Source organism: Cyrtonyx montezumae, unplaced genomic scaffold (assembly GCF_038088225.1).
Source record: "Cyrtonyx montezumae isolate F1298 unplaced genomic scaffold, pur_monq_1.0 scaffold_4, whole genome shotgun sequence".
NCBI classification, from domain to species: Eukaryota; Metazoa; Chordata; class Aves; order Galliformes; family Odontophoridae; genus Cyrtonyx; species Cyrtonyx montezumae.
The window spans coordinates 29614381-29639261 of record NW_027072045.1 but is presented as its reverse complement, the minus strand read 5'-3'; the positions used below and the strand labels follow the sequence as shown (position 1 = coordinate 29639261).

The window sequence follows — 24881 nt, the reverse complement described above, 5'->3', positions numbered from 1 at the left end:
TATATATAGAAGTACAAAGTGTAACAATTTACCTGTAATAGATACCCTGTAAATATAAGGACATAATACAAGCTTGGAGTAATGCATCTTGTTAACAGGCAGAAGTACAGTGTAATTGCCAGTGCAGTTGAGTCACTTGTTAATAATATTTATTAGGATGATATGGACTTGAAAGCACTTGGTTTTGACGTGGCAGAAGGTGTGAATGAACCATACCTCCCTGGAGACTGTGGGATCTTTGTTACCAAAGTAGACAAAGGAAGTATTGTGGATGGCCGATTAAGGTAGGTTTTTACTTTGGAAGGTATGTCTTTTGTTAATAATAAACTAGATATTGTTAAGTCTTAAGTTCTGGCCCTTCTTGAACTTTTTTTTTTCATTGACCTTGTCTACGTTATTAATATTGATTAGGAAATTGCACTGACAGGACCAATACCAAAAATATTTAGATAATTGAGGATTAGCGTGTTAAGATACCAATTCTATTGTATCCCTTTTCATGAAATTGTATTTACTGTATTTATCTGCCAGAGTAAATGATTGGTTGCTGAAGATAAATGATGTGGATCTTACTAATAAGGATAAAAAGCAAGTAATAAAAGCTGTTCTAAATGGAGGAGGTGTTATTAACATGGTGGTTCGAAGAAGGAAGTCTTTGGGTGGACGAGTGATAACACCACTTCACATCAATGTTTCTGGGCATAAAGGTAATGGATTTAAAGGCTGGATGTAAATGGTACACATTTGTCCACCCAGCAGTGTCCTGAATCATTGTTAACAGATACACGAGCTTCTAGTTAAAACTCATTTCAACTGTCACTACCTTCTAGATAGAGATTTTCATGAATTGTTTTCATCAAAATAGAGATGATTATATTGATGATAGTTTTATTCCATAAATACACAGTGAGTTTGATCTTTGTATTTAGTTGTGTTTACCTAAACCCACCAGTCAGTCCTTGTCTGTATGATCATTAAGTTCTGGGTTACCTCAAATCCCTGTTTTCATATTTTCTCTTTTCTGTGAAAGTGTGATCAGAGATTGAGAAGCTTTAGCAGTTATATTTTTTTTAATCCTTCATGCAGGTCAGATTTGTAGTTATTTGAGCAAGTAATTTGAATAGCAGAAGTGAATTCATGTTTATTTTGTGAATTTCAGACAGTGGGGTAAGCCTAGAAAATGGAGTATTTGTTGCTGCTGTTGTGCCAGGAAGCCCAGCTGCCAAAGAGGGTTCCCTTACTGTGGGAGATAGAATAATTGCTGTAAGTCTGAATATATCCTTCTGGTTTATATTTGTTTATTTATGATTTAGGAGCTCCTGTGAAACAATATGTGATTATTATGGAAGTACAAGTGCATGAAGGCTAATGTAATCAAACAAGTGCTATTAAATTGTATCTCTACTAGCAATAAAGAAGTACATAGGAGACTAGGCTTCTAGTAGAGAGCAGGTTAAGTGCATGGTAAGGTCAATCTGACTTCAGTTATAAGTAATGTATAAACCATGTTTTCCCTCTCCCATAGATGGTACTTTTAGCTGCTTTCATTTTATGGATCTCAGCTGTTTTGTTTTTGTTTCTTTATTTTTATTTATTTATTTATTTTTCATATGTAGATCAATGGCATTGCACTAGATAATAAGTCACTTAATGAATGTGAAGCTTTGCTACGAAACTGCAGGGATTCCCTTACCCTATCATTGTTGAAGGTGAGTAGGAGAAGCTAAACTTGCAGAATTTTCTTTAATAGGCTTACTTTAGTTGTTAAGAAAAAAGTGTATTAAAAATATATATCGCCATGGGAAAGTCTCTGCTAATAGCAAGATGATCTGGATGTGTTTCACTTGTTTCAGTGCTGGTACACTAGTTGTTTCCTGAATAAGAAAATTGTGGTTTCTGTTAGGAAATATAATATATTTATTGTTTGGTTTTTTTTTTCCATTTGTTTGCTGGTCACGAAAAATAACTGTCAGCTCAGTTGTTTTTTTCTTACTGCTTCCTGCTTCAGAGCTGCAGCAGTTTTGTTCATGAAAGATAAATTGCTTCCTGACTACAGTTTACTCTTAGCCAGGAGGGTGTTGCACAGAAAACTGAACTCCATCAACAGGAATAAGTACTAGCTCTTTTCAGACTTAGTGTTATAAAAATTTTGTTTGGGTTAGAAGCCTGTTACACTGGACCTGTCACATAGGTTTAGACAATGATAATTGCAGCTTCTGAAAGTATGAGTTTTTAAGAACCTAAAAAAGATGAAATGTGAAGCAGTGGGCAGTGAAAGTTTATTACTAGTGTCATTGAACAGAAATAGAAGTAGAATGGAGGTCACTTTGCTGTATGTTCAGTGCTTCTGCCACCATGCAGAGTTGCCCTTTTGGAACTGTTTTGAAATTGTTTCAGAAAAAAGTCTGGCTTCATTTTATCTATTGTTTGATTTGACTCTGCCAGATTTTTTTTTTATTGAATCTTTCCCAAACGTATCTGTTCATGTGTAGGTCTGCATTCAGGTTGAGGTAAATAAAAGATAGAATATACATCATGCTAAACAGAAATTAAATTGAAATCAGACTTAATAAGGTTACTATGTGGTGGATTTTTATTGTGGGTTGTTTTTTTTTAATTCATTTATTTTGTTGGTTCTTTTTTAGGTTTTTCCTCAGAGTTCATCATGGAGTGGTCAAAACATATTTGAAAATCTGAAGGAGTCAGAAAAAATATCAAACTGTAGGGTTCATGCATCGGAGATTCAAGCCCAAAACAAAAGAAATCTGAAGCTCAACAGCTCAACACAGACTGATATTTTCAATCCAGACATCGTGGATGTCAAGAAGGACCAGAGTGATCAGGGCACTCGTTCATTTTGTGATCACAAACCCTTCCCCAATAACACATTACGAGTAGACTCTCACAGGAGCACAGTCCACAGTTGCCACAGTAATTCAGAACATAGTCTCAGCTCCTTCAACCCAGAGACATATGGGGACCGAGGCTACGGAGTTGTTGATGTGGACAACAGGAGGCTGCCTTATGAACCTACAGAAAGTGACTGTATGATGGTTGAGACTGCATTTGACAAAGGACATGGTGCTAAGCATAGTGGTGGTACCTGGCCGAAAGTCATGGTGAATATCTCAGCAACAGAAACAGAGAAGTTTTCTGTATACAAAAAGCCAAAACAAAGGAAATCTATTTTTGACCCTGACACTTTCAAAAGGCCGCCAACTCCTCCTAAGCTGGAGTACCTTTCTCCTAATCAGGTGACAGGCCATTCACCTCAGCCATCGAAAGCTGAAGTGGCTTCAACTCCTCCAACTCCTCCTAAGAGAAGTGACTCCATCAAATTTAAACATAAACAACAGGCGAGCTCTGCATCTGAGTCTACAGTAACAACTGGATCACCACCTACCAGCCCAGCCACTGCCCAAGCTCCAGTTTCCTTGTCACTTAAACAAGACTCTGCTACTCTCAAGGGGCGCAGCAGAAATGCTGGAAATTATTATCGCGAGGAGGGAATTGACTCTACTCATCTCTCCTCAAGGAAATCCTGTGAAGACGACATTGGCTTTCAAAGAGTTGAAGAGCCAGAGATAAAAAGGCCAAGGCCAAAATCTGCTCCTGCTCTGAGGCATAAAATGACCCCTATGCCCATTCCTAATCCTGCACTTCAGGTAGAATTTTGCTATGAAAATTTGTTTTTTGCTTCAATGTGAATATTTTCAGAAGTGTGTTTTTCTGTACCCAGTTACATATTCTAATGGGAGAAACTATATCCATTCTCAAAGTCCAAGTCCCTTGAGAAGTTACTCCTAACTCAGCTGTGGCAGTGTCACAAAATACAAAGCCACCATGCGGAATAATAGGGTTCTGTTTTGTAACCACATTCTGTTCTTCACTGCTTTCTGATGGAGGGTTAGGGCTCTTTCCTATAAGAAAGAGCTTTATTAGGGCTTTTTTACAGAAATCACGCTGGCTTAATCTACAGATTAGGGGAAAAAAAAGTGAACCATTCATAATGACTTTTTAAAATTGTTTTTATATTTTGTGTTTCTATATAACCGTGAATGTAATCTAAAATGGGCAGAGCATTAGACTTATTGCACTATAAGGGTAGACTGTTATGAGAATAGGATTTAACAGCATTGTTCAGAATAGAACTGTCATTTGTTTAAATAAATATGACTGTGGAGGTTTTGGGTAACTTCCTACCTAGGCAGAAAAAAAAATCTCTTTAGTGTGGGATAACTAGCCTATTCAGCTGAACACATTAGATGAAGTGACTCAATGAATAATGTAGTTTCAGATCTACTATCTCAAGTTTGTTCAGTTTGAAAAAAATATTATCCATGTTTGCCACCTGAAATCTCAAGTTTTGAAGAGTTATTTTTCCTTGAATCCTAATCCATATGAAAATGTCTTAAGAGTGACATTTTCTTTACCTTTCCTGCCCTGTACCTTGTCAGGCCAGGATAATTATATATGTTAATGGAGAAGAATGAAATTACGTTATAGACTTAAAAATTCATAATTTTAAGTTTACTTGAGGCATTAGAACATTTCCATCTCTAGGGTTAAATTAAATCTGAGATCTATGTTAATTTTTTTCCAACTCACCTAGTTTCTCTCCAGTGTCTAAGAAAACAATTAGAGTTTTAATTCTAAAATTGTTGACTAGAGAGCAGTGATGGTAGTGTGCCTCAGAACTGACAACATTCAATCTGAAGATGACTGATGGAATGGTCTTTGTGCACTAAAATTGTTGGGTTTGGGTCTGGTGTTGCTCAACGTTTTCATCAGTGCAGACTGGGGTGAACAGATAGAATGCACCCTCAGCAAGTTTTCTGATGGTACAATGCTGGGAAGAGTGGCTGACACAACAGTGCCTGTTCTTTAAGTACAGAACAGGAATTACAATGGCTCCACAACCTGAATTGTTATGTTGGAAATGTCATTCCATGCCTATCTCAAAAGGCAAGCTTAGAGGAAAATACTTTGTGGCTTATTAGCCAGCTCTCATTTGGCAACACTTGCAATAGTGGTTTAAGTAACAGAATGTGCTCTAAGCTTGAAATCTTCTGCAGTATTTTGAAGGAGAAATGAAATGTAAGTTGTACTGTTCTGATGCAAAGTATATCAGATGAGTTTCAAACATCGGCCTAAAAAGCTTACAGAACAGTAACAAGAAGGTGGAGGAAGAAGGAGTAGAAATGACTAATGTCAGTGGAAGATGAAGTAAAGATATAACAAGGATTATCATGGTGGCAAGCATATTCTGGAATACATACTAGGAAGTTTGAATTTGCTTACTGCCAATGGAGTTTGAGTGTTTTTTACTTATGTATCTCCAACTGCCTTAAATCAAATGTTCTGATTTTGTAGGTGCAGAAATATACTCCAGCTAGTGAGGAACACCTGACTCCAGAGCTGCAGGAGTGGGCACCGTATTCACCAAAACGTTCTGCTAGGCATAGTGATGGCTTTGTGTCTTCCACCTTGTACACTGGAGCCATGTCATCAGGTGAGCAATACTGATGTGGGTAGCAGGTGTCTCTTTTTGCACAAGTCACAGAGGTGTCTAGCATGGACTTCTTTTTCTGAGATCCTGAATAATAACTGTAAAATTTATTCCAGGAACTCAGTTATGCTATTATATTCTAAATACTGACCCTGGGATTAGGAAAGAACTCATACTTACTCTTTTGGAATGCTGCAAGGAATCTGTCCATATCAGTCAGGATGAGCACTAGACAAATTTGAAATACAAAATGTATTTTCCTGTTCTGTTGTCATCTGAATGTGATCTTTTCAGTTTCTGGACTGTAAAGAAGTAGAATCTAAGAACCATCAAGGAAACTGAACAGCTCCTGTCTGAAGGATTTGTTTCATGTTATCCTGAGGTGCACAGTAATTTTGAATGTGTTAGTGGTGAAAAGGCTGTAGCTTGTGCATTATGAAGGCAAATAAGATTTCTAGAGTTTTTGAAAGTGAGCAGCAAGTGGAGGCAGCCCACGTGTTAGCTACACTCAGCTTCTGAAGTACTTAAAAGCAATAAGACTTGATATTCAGAAGGAATCACACATTAATTTCTATCTATTGTGAAAAACATTCTTGGAATATGTCAGATAGAATGCCTCAATTAGTAGTGATCTGAGTCTATCTAAAGATTAAAAGTTAGTGTATGTGAGCTGTATCTAAGCTGTTGAAAAGGAGTCTCAGAAGCAGCTCACACAAAAATCAATATATTAAGGGTAAATGGAAAACAGGTAGTGTGTTGTCTCAGTCTTCCAAGCAATTGTTGGTATTGAAGTTCACAATAGCTGCGTTAAAGCTGGCTCAGACTTAACAGAGTCCTTCAAATGCTAATGATGTTATTGTACACCAGGTATTTTAAACTAGTCAAGATGCATTTTGGTTAGACCTGGGTAGACCTGTTGCTAGATGGATTGTTCAGTGTGTAGTTAGCTTAAGTAGTTACGTGTGATACTTTATTTTCAGTGCATCAATTTTTATGAATTTACTCTCAATTTCTGTGTAATCTTTAAGCTGCCACAGATTTGAAGCTATGGAAAACTGTTAAAAGTCTGTAGTGGAGGTAATGACTTGTGTATACAGAACAGTGAACAGCTTTAGACTCAGTTATCCCCTCCGTTTTTCAGAATTTAAATGCATAGTCAATTGCATCTCAGCTCTAAGAGACTTGTTCTGTGACTTGCTACTTTTTCATATCACTTTCCTTCTCCTGCATAATATAACTCAATCAAATCAAACCTACATTGGATGATATGTCTTGAAATGTAATTTTTTGCTGTAGTATCTTATGCTACATACTCATTTAAAAGGAAATTGATCAAATAGAGTACTGAAGTATGAGTGACTTTAATAAACAGTTTCAGTAATACATTTTCTGAATAGATAGATAATGGAATACTTTAAAGCTATCAGATATGTCAGAAGTGGGATTCTGAGATAGTGGAAGAACAAGAATGGTTGAATGGTTTTAACTGCAATCAGTTCAAGTACCAAATAAGAACTTTTGTTTCTGGCAGATGACTACATATAGAGAAACATGTGATTCTTGTTGCTGCATAAATAAGTTTAACACTTGAAAACAGACAAAGTGTTTTAGGTACAAGTGTATTTTAAACAATGTGAAATGATTTGAATGATTTTTTTTTCCCCTGTAATCCAAGGTACTTGATTTCTGATTTGGTAGAAAATTATAATCCAGATTCAAAATATCCATGTTGCACTTAAAAAGTGTGGAATTATACTTGTTATTTATCTATATGGCAGTAACTTAGAGATACATAAGCATACATGTGAAAAATAATGCATAATTATGCAGCTATTTTAATATACTTGTTACCTGTAATTCATATGCTAGTAATGTTGGTAAGTGTGTATTTCTGTCATCTTAAGCAGGTACTGTACCAAGAGGCTTAGCACCATGCCCTGCAGTAACTGCGGTCATGCGAAATCCCATCTATACTGCGTGGAGCCACAGAGTACACACCAGCAATTGTCCATCAGTTGCCAGCCAAATATGCCATCAGCATCTGCATCCCAGGTGTTTTGAGCTTTATATCAACTTAAGTTTTTGCTCATGTTAGGATGAAATTGCTTCAAGTAGTTGGTTTATACAGTGTGGAGTGTAACACTGTTGTACTGTTTGACTCAAACTTCTCAGTATCACAATTTGCCAATTGCTTTCATGTCTCTCAGAAACTGATGGTTTATCTTTCCCTCCACTTCTGCTGACTAATGCTGAAAAATGTTACTTTTTAAAAATCAAGTTACAAGAGTAACAACAGCTACAATTTTAATCAGTTGTAATTTTTTTTAATATTTCTGAACAAAATAACTGAAGTCTTTCAGTTGTTTTTTACTGCACTTGAGACTCTTTCCTCTGATTTGTCTTAATTAGTAAAAGGATAGGGCAGTTAGGAAGTGGGAAGGAGGGGAGAATTCACTTTACTCCAGGATAAGGATAATCAGAATGGTCTTTTTACCAATTTACTGTTTGCTGAGATACTTCACCTGGTTCTGACTATTGCCCCTTTTTTTTCATTATTTTTTTTTCCTTTGATTGTAGTGCCCAGCATCAAGGTCGCTTGAGTTTGGACCTGAGTCATAAGCACTCCAATGAATACTCTGAAAATCCACGTACAAGAGCATCTCATGGCTCAAATTCATTGCCATCCAGTGCAAGACTTGGTAACTAGGTTTTCTGATTTATTTTATGTGAGACTCTTGTATACAGGAGAATTATAATAAATGGAAAATTCCTTAATTTCATGATTTATGGGATTTCCAAAGTTTGCAAAGCCTAAAAGTCTTCCTGTTTCTTTGCTTTGTTTTTCTAGTCTTAAGTCCAGTGGTGTTCCCTGGAAGTAGCCTTGTTTAATTCACTCTTTATAACTTCTTTAAAGTGTTATTTGCGAGTGATACAAAATTCTCCTTTCAATGCCTATTACTATATGGAAGTATCCTCATAAAGATGGGATGTCCAGCCAAATTATTTTTGGGGTTCATTGAGGTGGAGATGAGAAAAGGAAAGAGCATGCAGAACAAAAAGAGTAATGACCTGCTGTGAATCATCTTGTTGGAAATAAGTTCCTATTACATTTACTTGATTGACATTTAAGCAGTTTATGTGTATCTTAATTTTACCAAAGGAATGTGTGCTTTGTTTAAACATTATAACATTGTAGAATTTCTTTCACTTTAAATTATGTACTACTTTTTTTTTTTTTGTACATTCATGTGTTCCTGAGTTCTACCAATGATTACAATTGCGTTTGAATGCTACGAAGCATGGCAGCTTTGTAGCCACAGCAGCAAGTCACAACAGTTTGGAAACAGTGCCAAGGAGTAATGCCTTCATCCAAGCACAATATGATAAGAATATTTTAAATACGTTTTGTCAAGTCCTGTGGATTCTTAGTAACTTCAAGTGTTAGTTTCTTGCTCAGGCTTCAGTTAAATTGCAATTTTATAAAAAAATTTAATATTTTTCAATCACAAGCTGTACCTATATGCTCTATGATTGCATAGTGCTGCTTGTGCACTGCTACTCACCAGAAGTATGTTGGACATGATACGTGTGAGGATAATCATTAATGCTTCTGCAGAAATTCAGAGCCAGTTCTACTGCTTATTGAAAAAGTAGAGTGTTAACATGTCTTTTTTCTCACGTTGTTCCTTTAAAATTTGGCAAGTTATAATTCTGTTATTGTAAAAATAGGTTCTTCAAGTAACTTGCAGTACAGAACAGAACGGATTAAGATCCCTTTAACACCAAGATATCCAAGGTCTCTCATGGGCTCTGACAGAGGTAATGTTATTTGTAGTATTTTCACTATTTTCATTTCAAAGCATTGTCAGCTACTGAATGAGTTGATAAAAATCTGAATACGATAATTTCATAGATGTTACAAAATCTGTATTTTGCCACAAGGCACATCTTTAAAAAAAATTAACAAGAAGTAGTTCCTCTCTGTTAGTTGATTCTAGGTCATGACATGCTAGGAAAATTTAAAGAAAAAAAAATCTAACTATTGAGATGTGTTTTGTGGTTGCAGTTTTCTTCTTTAATGATGTCTGTCAATGGTTTACGGGCAGGTTCGGCCCGGTTCCGTGACGATTGGTGCAGGGGACCCATGGACCCACACCCCAGGAAAGGGGAAGGGGGAAAGGGAAAAGGGAAAAGGGAGATGGGCCTAGGAACAAAACAGCGGCAATGGTCTGAGGAGGAAAGCTAATTTACTAAATAGATATCAGAAAGCAAAATACCACAATATAATACAATATAATTGGAATTAAAGCTAATAAATCAAATAAAATGAGCAAGAGAGAGTGTCCGATAAACCGAAGGCCTTACGCTAACGCTGAAGGTGGATGGCAGCGAGCACCCACTGCTGAGTCCATCCCAAAGGAAAGAGAGTGTCCCGTGACCGCAGACAGTTTTTATCTTTCCCTCTGAGCGTAAACACGTAAGAACGCAAAGCATCGCAAAGTCCTCTGGGGAATGGAGTTCTTCTCTTCTGAGACAGGTATACCTGAAACTATCGATGATCCATGGAGCTGGAGCATGAACTCTTCAACTCTAAATGCACTACATGATGTTATGATGTGGAATACCAGTACCAAAAATCATAAAACCATGACAATGTCTTAAATATTTTGACAGTGAAGTTACTTGCATGATTTTTAAAATTATTTGTTTGATAATTGTCATTATTATTCAAATATTTTATAGTCTTAATGGATTCTCTGCAGTTGATTCTCTAACTGAGCAGATATAATTCTTACAAATGTTTTTAATTTCATAATTAGCAGCTTGGGGTTTATTTTTTGTAGCTTTTTCAGAGGAGAGAAATTACTGAATGTTCTTCTTATGGTACTTTAATTAATCTCTCAAGGCAAGTACAATCAGGGAAAAGATGCAAACAAAATCAAGTCTGGTTTATTAAAAATTGTAGTATTTTCTTGTCCTTATGTACAATTCATGCTGGATTTTTGTTGGTGTTGAGTGTTTCATAACGTATCTTACACATGAAGGAAAAAGCTATATATAAAAACTGAAATTTAACCAACATATAATGTTTTTTTTTTCCACTTTCCTGTTATCCTTTATTTTCCTTAACTTTACGTTGCTGAATGGTTTTAGACATCTCTGTACCAGCTCTCTATGGTGAGAATGGCAATATGTATATGCATGTTTATAGAGGACATATTTACTCTATAGACATTAAGGGTGGTAAGCTTGCAAAGTTTGAATTTAGTCACCTAAGTCAGAAGGCTAGTTTCCCTAACCTGTAGCAGATTGCTAGTAAACTGTATGGTCAGATATATATGGTATCATTCCATCTATTTCTGTAGATCTCCGAAGTTTGACAAAAACAGGGCACTAAAACCTAACTGATTTTTATGTTTTGTTTTGATTTGGTTTTGTAGGCTCATTGTCGCACTCTGAATGTAGCAGTCCCAGCTTGATAACTCCTCCACAGTCACCTCTTAACTTGGAAACATCTTCCTTTGCCAGCAGCCAATCTCAGAACTCCCTTTCTACTTTACCTAGAATTTCCATTAGCCCAGTATCTGTTGGAGAACGTAGAAAAGATAGGTAAGGTCCCCACATTATTTCCTTCTTTATAGGACTGTGTCCAAGGTGATCTTGTACATTTATTGGGCTAGAAGGAATGTGAACAGTTGATAGAAATTACAAATATAAAAGCACAGATGCGTCTGCATTCCTGATACTTATTTCTTTACAAAGCACGTAGCGATCTTTGTGTAAATTTCTTCTTTAAAACCTAAGTCTTGAGTTTAGAAATTTAAGGAATTTTGTAAAGATTTCCTTTTTTTTTTCATGTTAGATTAATGGTTGTGCCAAATACAGTCTAAATTGGGATACATTCACTTGAGCTAGATCAGATGCTTATTTATGATAGGCTTGTTCTGTACTTTAGAAAACTAAACAGAATACCTAGTAATATATGATAGTTAAACATCAACTGCCTTAATATTGCACAATATGTGCTCTAACTACTGTGCCTTGATTAAGTTCAGCCAGATGAATAAAAATGAGAAGGTAACTGTGCAAGAATATCTCCATATGTATGGAATCTCTTCTATATTGTAATTGTGATCCCCTTGGCTATACCTGGACCAGTACTAGCAAGAGCATTAAATGTATGCATAGCTTGCATAAGTGTATTGCACAGTTTGAGCCAGATATTATCATTTTCTTAAGATGGTGAAATGTGTGTGTTAATGACTTTTCATCTCACTATGAATACATTCCAGACTTGTTTATGGTATCAGCCTTGGGCCTCACTATCTGAATAGGCTGAATATATGAAACAGTTCGTATGATTTCAAAGCATTTGATAATAAGACACAACGCTGATTCAGGCTGTTATTTACACTGAGACAACTAAATGTCCTCTGGGCAGTGTATGAGATCTATGATATGTTGAAATAGATTACATTTATGTAGACTTCACTACTCTTCTGTATTGCCCAACTTGTGTAAAAGGACTGACTATATAACTGTGAATGAAGAAATAAGGATATTCTGTGTTCTAAATTTGCTGGTAGCAATAAAAGGCTATTCATGAAATGTTATATGAAATGTTTTTTGTGTAGTTTAAAGAATCTGTAAATAAGTTATAGTAGCAGCACTATATTCTGTGTACTGTGCTACTTTGAAAGGGAATGGAAGAGGTCTTTGTGGGTTTTAATTCTTCTGTACTACTTTCTGAATTTGTACTATGTTTTTTCATATAAATGTTCTTCTACTTGTCAATCGCAAATTCCAACTCAGAATTTATTATCTTTTTCATGTGACTAATGATAGTGTTCAGTGGCAAAAGCTAGGTTTTGATACCCTTATAATACTGTCAGTAAAAAACGTGCATTCTAATCTCCGAGAATTAATAATTTTAATTAATATTGATCTGAAGAACAAAATACAGTCAGGCTCCAAACCTTTTATTCTTGGTGTAGCATGTATTAAGCAGTAGTCTGGATGACTCCCTCAGTTGAAAAGGAATATTATTTTGCTCCGTAAAAAACACAACCAAAAATACAAAAATACAAAAACTTATTAAAATATGTACTTTTAGAATTAAATGTATCCTAAGCAAGTGTGTGATGAAGCCTGGATAGCATCTTCAAATGCTTATTTGTTTTTTTCTGTCACCTGTCCTCCCCGCAAAATATAAGCAATTTGCTTGGCCTTTCCCCATATCAAATAGTACAGATGAGAGAGGGGAAAGAAAAAAGCATAACTGTTTCTGTTCATAGGTTCATAGGTTGGAAAGGACCTACAAGATCATCTAGTCCAACCATCCTCCTATCACTATCCCTCCCCAACTACTAAATCAAATCCCTTAGCACCTCATCTAAACGCTTCTTGAACATCGCTAGGGATGGTGCCTCAACCACCTCCCTAGGCAGGCCATTCCAGTGCCTGACCGCTCTTTCAGAGAAAAAATGTTTCCTCAGGTCTAATCTAAATCTTCACCCCGTTCTGGTGATTTTTTTTAGGAAAACCAATTTAAGTGAAAATGTAAAGAATGTGATCAATTGAAACTTTTTTCTAAGCAACATTTAGTGATTCTGGCAAGCAGTGTGAATACTATTAGAAGAGTTGGCTTCATTTGATTGTAAAAGCACTGCTTACCAAGTAAGATACATTTTTAGTGCTACCATTCTGTTTTACTTTATTCTTGTTTCCCTACTATATGCATTGCTAGTCACCTTTCATTCTGTATTTACTATAGTCTTAAGATACAATCCTGTGCAATTTGTATGGGTTTGATTTGTACTCATTCCAATCCAGAACAAATGAAAGATGCGTATAGTAGATGGAAGCATAAAGATACAATAGATAACAAAGATGTAATTTCAGAATTTAATGAGCTGTTAGACCTTGACAAATTTTATTTTTGCTGGTAGTAGAAATGTTTGGTATATAACATGGTAGTGATTTTAGAATTATGTGTTTGATAACACACAGGATAACAGAACTGTTATATTCAGTGCATTGATATACAAGCTCCAAGGGTATTACCTCTAATAGTGATGTTGATGTGTTAAGATTATTATGTCTCAGAATTGTATTATTTTTTGACAGGTTTTTCTTCTGTAAGATAATAAGCTGACAAGTTATGTCCTTACTGTAGAAGGTTCCCACATGCTTACCTTCAAAGTCTATAACAACACACATAATTTCTGAAATCGTGTCCTCTTCCCTCCTCTCATATTGCACCAAACCTTAACTCTCTCCAGAGGCACCCTTCATTTGCCACATGCGTTAGTAGCAGTTAACTTCCTTTAACTTCTCTGATCTCTGAACAGCAGGATTTAATCAGTTGAAGCAGTCCTTACAACTTAGAGAATGTCCAATTGGTATAATCAAATGTTAAGAAAGAAGACACTCCAATTGATGCACATCAGTAGTATAATGCTACTGAAATTGTGTGCTAAAAAAGGCTGTTGCTGTGTAGACTGTTGAGTTCATCATAACATGAACCAGCACTTTTTATTTTTAGGGTGCTCCTGTTTGTTTATACACACCATGGAGGGGACTAGCCCTGTTGTATGGGTGGGATACGTCCCAACTACGGGGGGAGGAAAGGGGAACATATCAGGGTTTTCCTTCATAAGATCCATTCTCTGGTTATGCTTGCTGGTGCTGTATTACTGTGTGTCTTTTTCTAAGTGTTCTTTTCTTCTCAAATCTTCTCCATCTTTCAGATATCTGTTCCGTAATAGGTCTTTTCTGAGAATCCCTGTGGCTCCTAGGCCTAGGTTCTCATCACTAAGGAGTTTGAGGTTGGCCTGATATAAGGTTGTCCTTCGCAAGCAGTATTGCGCACTTTGTGCTATTTTACGTTTGGATAATTGCCCTGAGGAGAATTTGCATGGTAATTGTAATGATACCATGCAAACTGCTGTCTTAATGGCTTGAGTTTGCAACTGCTTAATTTTCATTACTAATTTATGTTTCCCTGCATACAAATATGAAATCTGGTATTGTGCATTGTTTTTCTTTTATTGTCTCATCATTTATTATATTTATTTTCATGGACAGTAAAGACTCTCAGCATTTATACTAGTCACATACCTTTCTGGAATATGGTTTGTAAATTACATATTATATACAGTAGCTAAATTACTTTTATATAATATGGATCTGAAAGTTTATTTCCTACCGACTTTCCCGCCATACTATTTGTAATTCATATTTACCATAACGCTTTATAGCAGTTGTGTAATCAGTATACATTTAATTCTGCCACTGTACATTGCATGGTGTTAAAGGAATGCATTTACAGCAATTGACAATTTTTGTTTACCTGTTTAAACCTCTTTTTTTATTGCAACATAGAGTGTTTCATATAAATCTGACTTTATTATGGTTTAAGTGCGATTTTGTCCAAATCAGTTTTAACCTTCTCCTCTAAAAGGCCCTACATGGAAGAGCCACGTCATGTTAAAGTGCAGAAGGGTTCTGAGCCACTAGGAATTTCCATTGTGAGCGGAGAAAATGGTGGAATATTTGTCTCTAAAGTAACAGGTGGAAGCATCGCACATCAAGCTGGCCTTGAGTATGGTGATCAGTTACTAGAGGTAATTGTTTGCTTATTATTCTTAATCTTAGCTTGTACTGAGTTTTTTGCTGATATTGTTTGGCTATATCGATACTGGGTTAGCTGGTTTAAAAAAATACTCAGGATTTATATTAGCTGTGTTAATATTCTGGCCTGAAGCACTAAATAAATTTTATAATGTATGGAGTGGTCTTGTAAGTGTGTTTGTGCATCTGTTTGTTAGAAGCACAGTGTGTGGATGATTAAAAGGTGGACGTGAGTAGACTATGGATATAAATTTATCTTTAAGTCTTGATTTTTTTCTGATCAGTAATCTGAACCAACTTGCATTTAATCAGTCGTAAATCATAACACAGTACAAAATATTTGTCTTTCAATAGTAAAAGGACTTTTAACTCATACTTGGGATACCAAATGACAAAATTACTGATTCCTTCCAAGGAATTCAGACACTAAGAATCATTGCAGCACTTCCATCTTCCTATTTACTCTCACTTAAATATGTCAGAATTCAAATATTGAACTGATTAGGAGACTGAAAGAATAATTTTGCTAGTTTCCATTTGAAAACTTGACTTTTTCTTATTTTTTTGTTCTGTAGTTTAATGGAATAAATTTGAGAAATGCTACAGAGCAACAGGCTCGATTAATCATTGGACAACAGTGTGACACCATTACTATTTTGGCTCAGTATAACCCACACATGTATCAGCTTGGAAATCATTCACGATCAAGGTAAGGATGGTTAGACTTCAAAAAAAAAACCAAAAAAACTTCTTTTCTTTTTTACTTCAGTATAATTAATTAAACCAAAAATTAAAAATGGCTTCTTAGGATTTGGAGATTCTGATATTTAAAGCCTTTTTTATTTTAATAGTTGAGAAGTTTGGAAAGTTTCCCCAAATTAGACAGACAAAGCGTATGATTTAGTGAAATTATCTATCCCATTCTGATGTATGATCGCGTCTCAAGATTGAGCTTTATTTTTCTCATGGACTTATGGATAATGTAGGTTATTTGACATATTAAAAACTGTTTGCATCAAAAATATTTCACGTTGGTGAAACACTATCTACTAGTCTTTCGTTCTTTTTTTCCTTTTTAGTTCTCGCTTAGAACCTGTGAGTAATCATTCCACCCCTCAAGGCAGTGGAGCTGCAACTCCTGACAATCATTCCATAATTGATACTGTGAGCGAACAGGATGAAGGAACAATGACACCCCCATCCAAACAAACCACACCGACCACAAGTCCCCGAAATTCCTTAAGGTAGAGAACTAATTTTACTTAAATGTAAGAAAATAAATATTTCCAGAATAGATTAAAAAGTAGTTTTGTAGATGATATGGCCTAGTTGAAATAAGTTAGCAGAGAAAATGCACTTTTACCTTGAGCCCAGTTATTATTTCAGTGTGGATTTGAAAGATCGAGTCTGTGAGGAGTGGAGGAACTGTAAGATGAAACTGATTTAGTTGAGAGGATCTGTAAGAAACATAAAATTTGTCTCATATGATTATATCTGTAAGTAACCAATTTTAAATAATAACTATGTAAGTATGCCTAGGTTGCTTTGAAAGTAATGCATCCTGTTTATTTCCATGGAAGCTGCAACAAATACAAAGAGCGCATTGTTCAATAGAGGAAATGTCGAGAACAAAAAACTTTTTCAACCCAGTCACAAACATTAGCTTCGCATTTTCACTAGTGATGACCAAGAGCCTGCATGCTAAGCTCATAAAAATCTGCCTGGCTGTTTGAACGTGACTTGTCTTTCATGTTACTTTCACCACGGCTGAAACACACTGCCCACCATCTCACTGTGCTCGCATGTGCTGTTTCATCTCCATAAACCTTTCCAAGCATCAGAGAATGTCAGTTTGTGACTTTTTTTTTTTTTCTGTGCAGGGGAATTCAATTTCCACAGTTTTCCTTCATTCACATTTCCGTGTCTGATGCCTTTTTTTCAGATTGCCCCTCTGCTGCCATCTGTTGCACAGCAACAGAATGTAACAGTATTGTGAGAAGGTTCAAACTCTACTTCCATGACATCACTGTGGGCCAATGTAGTAAAATAGGAGGCATTACTTTCAGAGCACCCCTCACATATTTTTCAGGTGGTTAGTTGACTGTACACTCTTCATGCAAGTTTTTAAAGTGTGTTATATGCCTTACTTCTTCCTATCAAAAGGGGCACTGTTGACACGAACAAAAGGACCCCTGAACCAAGAACTGTTGTTGTTAAAAAATCCCAGGTGGATCTTGGGATCCAGATATGTGGTGGAAATCTGTATGGAATATTTGTATCAGATGTAGATGATGATAGCCCAGCAAAGGGACCTGATGGACTAGTTTTGGGTGACATGATACTTGAGGTAAGTTAAAAAAACTTTACTGCATGCAGACAGAATGTCTAGGATGGTACATAGAGGGAGTTGTACAGAGAATCTTGCTATCTTGCAGTGAGAGATATTTTGTGAGTCTGATACAGAAACTGTGAGAATCCTAGAACCTTTATTCTGACTGCAACATAAGAAGATCTGGTGATACAGACCTAGAGAACTACTACTGAGAGCATAGGGGGCATGAGTTTGAAGGTCAAATGTGTTCTACTTGACATTATAAACACTTATTTTCATCTAAAATGGGAAACTATAAATACAATTGCTGTATGTGCAACAAAAACAGGAATATGGAACATACTGTGAAACAGAATATTATTCGACTAACAGTGAAGTTCTAATCAGACTTTGGTGGAAATCGTGAAATGTCTTTATCTCTATTATCTTTATTTGACATGAGAACATTCCTCTACTTGACAGAACTGTTAAGATGCCGTGTATTTTTATATGAGCTTTTCAGATACTGCTGAACATTAATGCTGAGTGTTGAGGTTCTCCTGTTGTGCCTCTAGTATCCATATGTAGATCTCGCTTTGAAGTTGTGTTTCTGACTTCCCTCTGGCAACCTTTTCCCCCTGAAAATATTATTTCCTGTTTGAGTTCTGCAATTCTCAGCTTACACTTTCAATGTTATTTAAAAGAAGCATAGACTGTATCTCATGATGTATGCCAGCTGCGTTCAGTTAATATTTTTTTAACACACCCCTTGATAGACATTTTTGAGGTACAAACTGCTATAGTTAAGTGACAAGATTCACTTGTGTATAGTCTTCCATCACAGAAAACAGACTCATTTTACGTGTTTTTGAAGCTTACCTAATTCCGTTGTCTGTGTAAGATTTGTATCACGCTTAAGGGTTTTGTGTTTTTGTAGTATGGGTCCATTGATATGCGAACCAAAACAGCTGAGGAAGCTTACCTTGAAATGTTGAAACCTGGAGAAAACATCAAAATAAAAACTCAATACAGAATTGAAGAATTTAATAGGATAAAAGAGCTTCCTGGAGATGGATTCTTTATCAGGTACTTGAACATGATTGGTAATGACAAAGTAAAGCGGTTAGGACCCTGTAATGAGAATCATGGGAGAGGCTGTACATCTGTTCTACCACATTTTAGAAATTTGAAGTTACTGATTTATCCCAGCTAGTCCCTCAACAGCAAGTACACAGCCTGTAACATATTAAGTTTGCTTAAACTTTTGTAAACTTCTGTGCTCTAATCTGTTCCATTTTTTTCCAAAGTAAACCTGTTCTATGTTTGAGTTGGTTGAAGAGTGTATTTATTTCATCTTTTCCAGAGCACTTTATGACCGTCTGGCAGAGGTGGAACAGGACTTAAGCTTTAAGAAGGATGACATTTTGTATGTTGATGATACTTTACCACAAGGAAACTTTGGTTGCTGGATGGCTTGGCAGCTAGATGAGAATGCTCAGAAGCTGGAAAGAGGACAGATTCCCAGTAAATATATGTGAGTGATATCCATAAAAGTTACTTACCTTGGTCTTTGAATGTCTGACTAATGATATGTGATGTAAGATTTGTTCCCTCCTCTCAGTTCTAGGAGATATTAATTCTCAGACATCATTTTATGGGAGACGTATTTCAATAGATTTCTCTACCAGCTCAGTTTTAATGCCACTGAATAGTAAACTAGAAATGGGAAACACATTTATCCCAATGTTGTTAGGTAATTAAAGAGCAAAAAGTGAGGATAACTGCAGCATAAATGTGCTGTAGCCCACCGGTGCTGCACTTGTTCTTGTAAAGTACCAGTGCTTTTATTTTTCTGTGAAAAAGGCTGTTAATATAAGACTGCATCAATCACAATTGCATAATGTTGGTAGAACAGTTCAGGAGCATGCAGGAATTAATATTTTTAAGTTGTTACCAAAATGACATTAATTATTACTCAGTTATATTTTTTTTTTGTTTGTCCCTCTGCTTTCCTTTATATTTTCTTCCAATAGTCTCTTCTTTGTGTTGTAACTCAAAATTCATCTTGATCATAGGAGCAATGGCATGATGTGGAATGTGTGAGAGTACACTATACACATATAAACATGTTATCGATAAACTTATTACTAGAAGATGGATAGTAAAACCAACGTTTTACATTTCTTGTGTGGCCAAAGTATTTGTGCATATGTAAATAAAGCCAGGTGTAATTTTGGACCGAAAACATTATTTGTAAGGATTACTATAACATTTCTTTGTGGCTTCAGAGAAAGAATAGATTCTTCAGTTGTGTGTGAGGTTAGCTTTACTTCAGGTAGGTGCATACTGTTATTTGTGCCTGGAAAAATTTTGCCCTGAGGCTGAGACCTGGGTCTGTTCAGCCTTGAGAAAAGAAGATTCAGAGGAGATCTGATCCATGTCTATAAATATCTACGGCACGGGGTGCAAAGGGATGAGACCGAACTCTTCTCAGCAGTGTGTGGTTATAGGAGAAGGGGAAATGACCACGAATTGAGAAATAGGAAGTTCCACACAAATGTGCGTGGGAACTTTTACACAGTAAGGTTGATGGAGCACAGGCTGCCCAGAGAGGCTGTGGAATCTCCTTCTCTGGAGATACTGAAGACTCACCTGGATGCCTACCTGTGCAACCTGGTCTAGGGAGCTGGTTTGGCAGGGGTGTTGGACTAGATGATCTCTAGAGGTCCCTTCCAACCCTTACAATTCTGTGATTCGATGATTATTGTTAACATAAGTTTCTGATTAATTTCCTTGGAAGGTGCTTGCACTAAGGCTCAAGACTGTTATTTCCAGGGTCTTCCAGATGCAGCAGTGGTATTGTTTGTCAATAATAATAATTAAAAGAAAACAACAAAAAAAGATATATCCAAATGCCAACAATGATTAGAAGTATGAGTCAACAATGAGTAGAACATGTCTGTTCTACTATAGGATGGATCAGGAATTCTATAGGAGACACAGCATGTCTGAGACTAAAGATGAAAGCACCTCTTCCAAGACATTATCAGCAGCAGCACGAAGGTCATTCTTCAGGAGAAAGCATAAACACAAACGAAGTGGTTCCAAAGATGGAAAGGATTTGCTGGCTCTTGATACAATCAGCACAGACTCAATCCCATTCTTAGATGGTAAGTACCTTTTACGCACGAGGGTTTTCAAATGTCTGCAGCCAGCAATATATTTAACAAGTAACCTACCTTTCTGGATGGTATTCATAAAAGTGATGAACGTACGTTTCTTATAATAGCAAAAAAAAAAAAAAAAAAAAATCTGTATTAAATAGTAAGCCAGGTGATGTCAAATTGAGGGGAAAAAAGAAGTTCCTGGTGGCTTTTTTGTATTTTTTTCCTAATAATTGACATTAATATTTGATTTGCAGAGACGAGCTTTTGATGGATTGTTTCAGTCTTTCTTCCCAACTACTCAATTAATGTCCTTATCATTTAATCTGTGCAGAATTCCTGAGTACACTCAAAAATCTTCAATCTGTTTATTGCTATACAAAAGTCATGTTGATTACAACACTCTCTTGAAAGAACTTGACAAATCAAGTTAACCTGTGTGTCTTGTTCACAGTATTAACACAAACCAGGAATTATTCTTTTTAAAAATTAGGGGGGAGAAGTGAAGGAAGGAAGTGTGAGGATCAGTTACTTTTTAAAAAATAATGTATGTCTTAAGCTGTTATGTTGGGAAAATTGCAATAATTGATAGTGAGTATTTTTGTGTTTCTCAAGGCCCTGCTCTGCTGAAAAGCAGATATTAAGTTGTCTCACAGTTCCAGTCACCACATTATCTGAGAAATGCCAGGAGAATAATATTTACTCTTATAATTAAGTCTTATTTGTGTGTAGATTCTGCAAGTCTGGCATATCAGCGTGTACAGAAAGTGGAATGTACCTCTCCTAGACCCGTGCTTATTCTAGGACCGTTACTTGATGCTGTGAAGGACATGTTGGTCAAAGAATCCCCAGGAAAATTTTGCAGATGTCCTCTCGGTACGTATGGAAATGTAACTAATTTCTTCTGCCTTGGATAATAGTATCTGTATATTAGTTAAATGGTAGCACAAAGGTAGAAAAAAGCAAGAGTCTTAATTTACAGATTGCTATTAAAGCTCCATCTACCTACAGATGGTTGTTAGTCTTGTTCTGTGCCTAAAAAAAATACAAATGAATGATGACTCTCTTCTGATTCCACGTAACAGAGGTTATGAAAGCTTCCCAACAAGCCATTGAGAGAGGTGTGAAGGATTGCCTATTTATAGATTATAAACGGAGGAGTGGACATTTTGATGTGACAACTGTAGCTTCAATAAAGGAGATAACAGAGAAGGTGAGTCACTATTGCTGTAGTTCTTGGTAAAGTTCAGTTTTTCTTTTGGGTACAAATGGCTCAGTAGCTACTAAATCACAGAGCTACAGAATCATAGAATTGTAGGGGTTGGAAAGGACCTCTAGAGATCATAGTGTCCAGCCTCTCCAGCCTCCCTGCCGAAGCAGGTTCCCTACACCAGGTCACACAGGTAGGTGTCCAGGTGGGTCTTGAATATCTCCAGAGAAGGAAACTCCACAACCAACATGGGCAGCGTGTCACGCATGCGGAAGGTGCTGAGGGCACCGCTGGGCAGGATGATATCCACCTGGTGGGATGCTCCCACCTGGCTCACCAGTGTCTCAGAGAGGATGGGCTCCACAGCTGAGAGCAGCTCATGTGTCTTGGTACATAAGAAGTGAAACTGTTAGGTTGCTGTGATTTAAGTAGAGGAAGAAATGAGGGAATTTGTAGGTGTGCTTGTGTTCTTTAACTGAAGGAGGTTTTTTTTGTTTGTGTTTGATCTTAGGATTGTCACTGTCTGCTTGACATTGCTCCTCATGCCATTGAACGGCTCCACAGTGTTCATATCTACCCTATTGTAATTTTTATTCGCTACAAAAATGCTAAACAAATCAAGTAAGTCTGTAAGGAATGTAGTTCAGTGATGTTTATTTTAACTTATTTTAAGTTTGTGTCTTTATTTATTTTATTCTAGTTATCTTAAATTGTTATCAATGCCAAAAGTAATCCTCGCAGAAGTCACCTGTGAAGCACATAGTCTTGGCTTTGTTTTTATTGTATGACAGTTAAGTGAATCATTCAGAGAAGTCAAAACAACATATATCGAACTGTGTGTACTCATGGAAGTATTCACGTCCTCAGTAACACCACTGCATAAAAACTGTAAGATAGATATGGGAGTGATTTGTAATAGTACTGGGGATTAAATGAAGAGCTTCATCATCTTAGTGGGGCCAATTGTGTAAAAAATCTAGTCATTCCCCTGATATTTTAAGAAACATTTGTGCCTTTTGACAGAGGTGGGAAAAGTGATACAATCTCTACGTAAGTATTAAGAAACAGTTTTGCTTTACTTGCACTGTCTTCATTTGAAAGTTGAAGCCTACATATAGTAGGAGAACTATTTAATAAAGGAGATAAGTTTCACGATTTTCAAATACAAGCAAGGCGTAAAGTTATATGGTGTATTTCAGTATGATTGTAGGATCTGAATGATAAATGGAACTGTCATGTCATGGTATCTTGAGCCTGTTTGAAAATTGATTAGTGAGCACTAAAGCTTTTTGTTTGTTTGTTTTTTTAAGTGACAAGAAGTAAAGTTTTCTAACAGCTGTTGAGTAAGATGAACTGGCACTTACCTTTGCCTGTTCTGGACAGCAAAGGTCTTTTTGAAAAACCTTTCCCATTTACCACAACTTCTGTCAGTCAGCATTTGTATATGTTTTGTTTCTTTAATTCTCCCCATCTTCAGATTGTATGATTTTAGAATCCGTCACTGCACTAATGCTACCTGAGTTGTGATTATTTTAATTTATAAACATGTGCTTCTTTTCTCACTTTTTTCAGAAGCTACAGTTACATTGCTTCAGTCCCTATCTATATGATCTTACTAGTTGGTTGTAAACTTTGCCTTCTTTTAAACAGAATCCCCTACTGGGAAATTGAAGCCTGATACAGAGGAGAGTGCTACAAGCTTTGATCCAAATGAAGATTTAGATCCAATTCTCCACTTTTTTTTTTAATTATTATTATTTTACAACAGTTTATATAACACTAACCTTATCAATGTATCTTATATAAGGTGACAGAGAAATAAATAGGTTCTAAAAGAGTATTCTCTTATTTTTGACTGGCACAGTGCTTCGTATTTTAGGCCCTTACTGTGGTCTCCCTCTGTGTTGGGTGCAGTAGCATTCTTTCATCTTTGGCTTGTACCCAATTTCTAAGTCATGAGGAAGATTCTTCCTCTTATAACAAATTAAAAAAAAAATTGTAGAGCAGAAATGATTCTCATGCTGATGTTGATACTGCTGATCCACAGTAGATGGCAGTCTGTGCACAGCATTACGGTTGCAAATTAATTGGTTTCTCGTATTTATCAAACTAAAGGCAATTATATATTTCAAGTCAAATTAAAAATATATATATTTGTCTCTATTTTTATTTTATTTTTATTTTTTTCAGAGAACAAAAAGACCCTATCTTCCTGAGGGACAAAGTTACACAAAAACATTCCAAAGAACAGTTTGAGACAGCTCAAAAAATAGAACAAGAGTATAGCAAGTACTTTACAGGTTAGTATCTCATCAACATTTCACTAGGAATGCAGAGGTAATTTATTCACTTTACATTGTAATTTGCCATACCTTGTTTGATTCAAAGGATTGTTTGTTTGTTTTTTCATGCTACTTCCACATTTGGCAACCTCATGCTCTGGTGTTTCATTTTCAGGGAGAGAAAATCTCAAGATATAAGTGCTATCCTTTGTTTTACATTTTTTGATTTCAGGAGATTACAAATTTTGCATTTGAAGGAGATTCTGAGGATATTTTATTACAAGCCAAGATTACTAGAAGTATAGCGAAGATAATTTGATGATGGCAGATGACATTGTTATTAGATCTATTACATATAAGAAATAATTTGTTCTGTAGTTATGTTAAAAGAAAAACAAGCAATGAGCAAGAAGTGCATTGTAATTTGAAGTAATTCAACTTCAGAGGCCTTTTTAACAGTTAAATGTGTATAACTCTTGCATTGAAGCTGGTACTTTGTTCACCAGGGAAATGCTGCTGTGTTCAAAGATTGCCTATGCTTATTTCAGAGTATATTTCCTTGTGGTTCTACATACATTCAAAAGAGTAAGGGTGAAATCCTATCCATCTTAATGTGAATGACAACACAACGTAAAAAGAAGGAAAAAAAAAAAACAAAACAAACCATAGCAAAAGCTCCCAAACCAAACAGAACCCAACCTCACACCTTCAAAACAATGAGATTCTTACAGAAGCATTTTGAAATGTACCTGCCAAGTGCAGGGGAGTGGAA

General features: G+C 36.1%; 1 protein-coding gene across 2 annotated transcripts in view; it reads left to right on the top strand.

Moving 5' to 3' along the window:
• The window catches only part of DLG5 (discs large MAGUK scaffold protein 5), a 95214-nt gene that overhangs the window by 68564 nt on the left and 1769 nt on the right, over positions 1-24881 (top strand). The window contains exons 12-33 of one of the 2 annotated variants that reach the window (XM_065746477.1): positions 157-284; positions 532-707; positions 1160-1263; positions 1617-1709; positions 2646-3665; positions 5374-5512; positions 7417-7561; positions 8087-8208; positions 9239-9328; positions 10951-11119; positions 14260-14337; positions 14973-15135; positions 15718-15851; positions 16222-16386; positions 17306-17489; positions 18391-18539; positions 18817-18987; positions 20427-20623; positions 21350-21493; positions 21703-21830; positions 22339-22448; positions 24018-24127. In XM_065746477.1, the coding sequence (XP_065602549.1) occupies positions 157-284; positions 532-707; positions 1160-1263; positions 1617-1709; positions 2646-3665; positions 5374-5512; positions 7417-7561; positions 8087-8208; positions 9239-9328; positions 10951-11119; positions 14260-14337; positions 14973-15135; positions 15718-15851; positions 16222-16386; positions 17306-17489; positions 18391-18539; positions 18817-18987; positions 20427-20623; positions 21350-21493; positions 21703-21830; positions 22339-22448; positions 24018-24127 (3919 nt within the window). The remainder of the gene's footprint in view (positions 1-156; positions 285-531; positions 708-1159; positions 1264-1616; positions 1710-2645; positions 3666-5373; positions 5513-7416; positions 7562-8086; positions 8209-9238; positions 9329-10950; positions 11120-14259; positions 14338-14972; positions 15136-15717; positions 15852-16221; positions 16387-17305; positions 17490-18390; positions 18540-18816; positions 18988-20426; positions 20624-21349; positions 21494-21702; positions 21831-22338; positions 22449-24017; positions 24128-24881) is intronic. The other variant, XM_065746478.1, reaches the window with a different exon arrangement.